The sequence below is a fragment of the Triticum dicoccoides genome, chromosome 7A, assembly GCF_002162155.2.
Source record: "Triticum dicoccoides isolate Atlit2015 ecotype Zavitan chromosome 7A, WEW_v2.0, whole genome shotgun sequence".
In the NCBI taxonomy this organism is placed as follows: domain Eukaryota; kingdom Viridiplantae; phylum Streptophyta; class Magnoliopsida; order Poales; family Poaceae; genus Triticum; species Triticum dicoccoides.
This window is the reverse complement of record NC_041392.1, coordinates 672,689,045-672,690,500: the sequence shown is the minus strand read 5'-3', so window position 1 is coordinate 672,690,500 and position 1,456 is coordinate 672,689,045. Positions and strand designations below refer to the sequence as shown.

At 48.5% G+C, this 1,456-nt stretch overlaps 1 protein-coding gene across 1 annotated transcript; it reads right to left on the bottom strand.

The window, feature by feature from the left end:
• Nucleotides 1–305: 305 nt before the first annotated feature.
• Nucleotides 306–1,133, bottom strand: LOC119333854 (BTB/POZ and MATH domain-containing protein 1-like). The gene has a single exon (XM_037606602.1). It carries the CDS (start codon nucleotides 1,131–1,133, stop codon nucleotides 306–308), a length of 828 nt encoding a protein of 275 aa, XP_037462499.1.
• Nucleotides 1,134–1,456: the final 323 nt, after the last annotated feature.

Here is a 1,456-nt window from a genome sequence, read left to right as displayed (position 1 = left end):
ATTTTTGACATTTTAGATGTAAACGTTTTTTCCCACAAACATGGACAAATTTTGCGAGGTTTACTTTTCAAAAGTTAAATATGCACTACATTATGAAATTGAGGCACTAGTAAGATAGATTCGGCAAGTGTCTTCACAACACGTAGACTTATAGCACATTAAATCAAGCTGTGTTCTATTATCTCAAACAAACTAGTCGACATACCTTATTATTGAATCTATATATGTTCTAACAAATATCCTGCCTAATTTCGGGGAGTAACTAAACTGTTATACGTAGCTATAGCTTGTGCTGGATGCCTACCCTATAATTGCTCTTCACGCATCATCTTCTTGACGAGGAGCTCCAACAGAGCGGAGGGGCAACCCGTCTTTAGCTGTGCAAATCCACCCGATGCCATGAATGCTTCCAGGTTACCGGGAGAAGAGAGGAACTGCACGCATGCGGTCATCAGCACGGAGCAATGATGCCGCTCGGCCAACGCTAGAGCAGCAGCCACGGAGCTCCGATCGACATGCCGCAACAACGCTGCCTCGCAGATGAGCTTCAACTTCTCCAGCTCATATCTGTCCGCCGCGACGAGCAGCCTCTCTGCCATCGTCTTCTCCAGGGGCCGGGGAGGCGAGTCCAAGTATATAAACTGGAGCAGGGCCTTGAACACCTCGGCGTCCATGTCGTCGACGCGTAGTAAGGCGGTGTTGCAGCCGCCGCCGCCGCCGGTGGTTGCCGAGGCGAGCGTGAGGTGCGCCTTGAAGACGGGTGATGCGGCCTCGAGTATCCGCCGGTGCGCGGGGAGCGTCTCACCGCCGACGTCGATCTGCACGTCTACTTCCTTCTTGTTCCAGATGAATTCCGCGAGTTGCCCACGCATGCCGAACGGAGGTTCCACGACAGTAGGCTCCGGTGCGGCAGCCTCGACGTGGTCTTCGGTGTCCAGCCCGGTGACGGTGACGTCGCAGAGGATGGTCAGGCAATCGTCCTTGAGATGCTTCTCCGCGTCCAGATCCTCGTGCTTGGTGAAGTCTCTCCAGCCCGAGTTGAGGGAAGTGGCGTTGGAGAAGCGGTAATCTGCTTTGGTTTGTGTGTGCGATGGCTTGGAGGCGTGGTGAGAAAAGCTAATCCGTGCATGCATGCGCTGTTGGTTTGCTTGGAGATCCGATGCCATGCATTTATACCGCTGACAGTTAGTTGGTTATTTTTCTCATCACATGCAAGTACACTGTTCCACCTATGTTCCACCATCCCATGTTTTTTCATTTTATTTCCAAGTTCAAATCTAATTTGTCTTATGAACCAAAAGTACAATTTATGATCTGTTTTTATATTTGTGTTTTTGACGACGAGACCTTTGAAATGAGACCACTTTTGAATATATTTCAATAAATTTTAAAATTTAGATTCTGAAACACAGTGAAACACTATAAGAGTACACATAACTATGCCATGTTTTGTTAA

Bases quoted from the DNA above. Each gene is read 5' to 3' on its own strand.
- LOC119333854 (XM_037606602.1), bottom strand. From the start codon at position 1,133: ATGCATGCACGGATTAGCTTTTCTCACCACGCCTCCAAGCCATCGCAC.